Source organism: Fusarium coffeatum, assembly GCF_003316985.1.
Source record: "Fusarium coffeatum strain FIESC_28 chromosome Unknown BRIP53273_contig_444, whole genome shotgun sequence".
NCBI lineage: Eukaryota > Fungi > Ascomycota > Sordariomycetes > Hypocreales > Nectriaceae > Fusarium > Fusarium coffeatum.
This window is the reverse complement of record NW_022158233.1, coordinates 3,299-6,435: the sequence shown is the minus strand read 5'-3', so window position 1 is coordinate 6,435 and position 3,137 is coordinate 3,299. Positions and strand designations below refer to the sequence as shown.

The window sequence follows — 3,137 nt, the reverse complement described above, 5'->3', positions numbered from 1 at the left end:
AGATCGCGATAGAGAGAGGGACCGTGAACGAGAACGAGAACGTATTCGTGACAGGGGTCGACAACGGGAACTTGACCGAGAACGAGAGGAGGAGCGACGTGACCGGTACCTGCGCCGACCAGATATGGAACGACGTACTAGCAGCCACGCAGACGCCGAGCGTAGACGCGACTACCCCGGATGGGACCCACGATCTGAGAGGAAGAGATGGGATAAACGCCTACCACCTGATGAGCGGGGGACGAGTCCTCTCGCAGGGTCAGGAAGACGGTACGCTGAACCGGCTTATCCCTAAGCTGGGATGTTAACTTGTTTCTTAGACCCGTACCTGCACCGGGCGTCGGAGCTGGAAAGTGATATAATGAGCATTTTCAACATGGATTCATGGATGGCTTTATTGGATATAGCCAGGTACATATGGATATGTAGTATGGCGTCTTTGGATAGAATGAGGGCGATAATGTGACTATGAATACATATGGAACTTCAATACACAGCTGCGTAGTATAGGACACAACAGGAATGACAAGCTTGATGATATTCAAAGCTGAATTGACCAATATCAACAAAATAGCTTCCAACCCCACGATTACGCCATACCCCCGTAATTAAATGCCGCTCAAATCACGGTAGCTAAGCCGGGCAGCCGGGGGCCGAATACCACGGTGCCTTCTTACTTGTCGACTACCGACGGCCCCATCTTCTCAACCAAAAAATGAATTCCACCTTAGCGAGCCAACGAGAAATGCCGGATTAACATCAGGGGTCTTGTTCAAGCTTTCAACAAAAGGGAAGAAGAAGGTCATCCCGCGGCGGGCCGAGATGGAGGCTCTGAGGGAAATAGAGTGTTGAGTATGGTTCAGTCACTTATATTAGATCTGTGTAAAGCTATGCCTGCTCTCATATTACTTACCCTTAAGGACATGACTGTTTCCCCGCTGCGAAGATCATCGTCAGATTCCCAGGCAGTGGACCCGCGGTTTACAACGGATTGCGATGGTATTTAGGGATAAAGTAGAGCTCCCCGAGAAGCCGAGACTACCACGAACAAGGGTGCATATCCCCAAGGAGATGTGAAACTCAGTTGGGAGCTATAGCCCGTAGCTACTGCAGATGTTGACTGCTAATTTACGCCGGAGACTGACCGAACCCAGACGTGGGGTGGCTACCCTGATGAGGCGTAGCTGTAGAGCTCGCCAACAGGAACTGGTTTATTACGCGGAAGTTGTGAACGTGGTGTTGTAGTTGTATGTATGTCTTCTCTTGGTTTAGTGTGCGGCTGCGAGTTACTCAACATCGAGCTCCTGTCCCTCTTCATCCAATTCGCGCATTCTTCTTTCATCTCACATTCTCTTTTCTCACTCCTTTTACATCTTTCACAATGAAGCCCAGTGCACCTCTTCCTTTAAGGGCCCTTCGACAGGCCACTCTCAGTAGCCGACTATCCATCCCCGCTTCGGCGAGATGGCAGCATTCCCGGGCTATGTCAACTGTTGTTGACTACCATCCTCAGACCTCGCAGCCGCCTCCTCCTCCCGCGGGAGCTAATGATGCTGTTGAGAAGCAGAGGGCTGAGAAGAGGAAGCAGATTCTGAGGGAGGCTGTTTCGTCGACGCAGGTTCGACATGATTGGACGAAGGATGAGATCGCTGCTATTTATTATCAACCTGTTCTTGAGCTGGCGTACCAAGCTGTAAGTAACCCATCGCTCAATTGTTGGCTTTTTGAGATTTCGATGCTGCCATTGTGCATCAATCCGACTCGAATCATGGTAGACCATGACTGATACCAGCCATAGAGCACTGTACACCGTCGATGGCATAACCCAGCCGAAGTGCAACTCTGCACCCTGATGAACATCAAAACCGGCGGTTGCACCGAAGACTGCTCGTACTGCGCCCAATCCACCCGTTACCAAGAAGGCACCAAAGTCCCAGCCAAACGAGTCGAGAGCGTCGAGAGCGTCCTCGCAGCCGCGCGAACAGCTAAAGAGAAAGGAAGCACTCGCTTCTGCATGGGCGCCGCGTGGCGAGACATGCGCGGACGCAAAAACAGCCTCAAGAACATCAAGGCCATGGTGGAAGGCGTCAAGGGTATGGGCATGGAGGTTTGCGTAACGTTGGGGATGATCGACGCTGAGCAGGCAAAGGAGCTCAAGGCGGCGGGTCTCACGGCGTACAACCACAACGTCGACACTAGTCGAGAGTTTTACCCGAATGTTATCACGACGCGCAGCTACGATGAGCGGTTGCAGACGCTGAGCCATGTTCGCGATGCTGGCATCAATGTTTGCTCTGGTGGAATTTTGGGTCTTGGAGAGACCAGTGAAGATCGCGTTGGTTTGCTTCACACTGTTTCGACGCTTCCAAGTCACCCGGAGAGCTTCCCTGTCAACGCCCTGGTTCCTATCAAGGGTACGCCACTTGGTGATAGACCCATGGTCGAGTTCACAAGCATGCTGCGCACTATCGCCACGGCCCGCATCATCATGCCCTCGACCATCATCCGCATTGCAGCAGGTCGCAAGACCATGTCAGAGGAGAAACAAGCGCTTTGCTTCATGGCTGGCGCGAACGCCATCTTCACAGGCGAAAAGATGCTCACGACTGAGTGTAACGGCTGGGATGAAGATGCGGCCATGTTTGGCCGATGGGGTCTCGAGCCCATGAAGAGTTTCAACAAGTCACCTCAGCCAGCTCCTGAGGTGCGAGTTCTGTGAAGATCGAAATGGAAGGAACTTATTCTCCGGCGGCGTTCCGGGAAAGCGGTCATGAGCATGCAAAAGAACCAGGGTCCATGATAACCGAAGAAGCGGATAAAATGCAACATCACATTAGCAGCAGCGCATGAGATGGGATAAAAAGGAAGAAAGAGTCAAGAGATAGGATATGGTGGAGCTAGAGAGTGAAATCAGTCGTTTGGCAGGGCGCGTGACTCGCAGATTTCTTTTTCGCTGGGCCAATCTCGTGACGATCTGCCACGAGAACATTGAATGATTATGGACTTGATACTTTAAGTTCTGAATGTATTCGCATGATTATCGTATTGAGATCAACTGCCTAGTGACGTATTACTTGACTGATGAGCATTTGGTGATGTGCACAAATGGTAGATGTCGTGCCTATCTCGTTTAGCAT

The 3,137-nt window shown here is 51.4% G+C and overlaps 1 protein-coding gene across 1 annotated transcript; it reads left to right on the top strand.

The window, feature by feature from the left end:
* Positions 1 to 1,381: 1,381 nt before the first annotated feature.
* FIESC28_11621 (uncharacterized protein) lies at positions 1,382 to 2,719 on the top strand (the record flags this gene model as incomplete). The annotated part of the gene is made up of 2 exons (XM_031165741.1): positions 1,382 to 1,693; positions 1,799 to 2,719. 2 exons carry the CDS (start codon positions 1,382 to 1,384, stop codon positions 2,717 to 2,719), a joined length of 1,233 nt encoding a protein of 410 aa, XP_031010201.1.
* Positions 2,720 to 3,137: the final 418 nt, after the last annotated feature.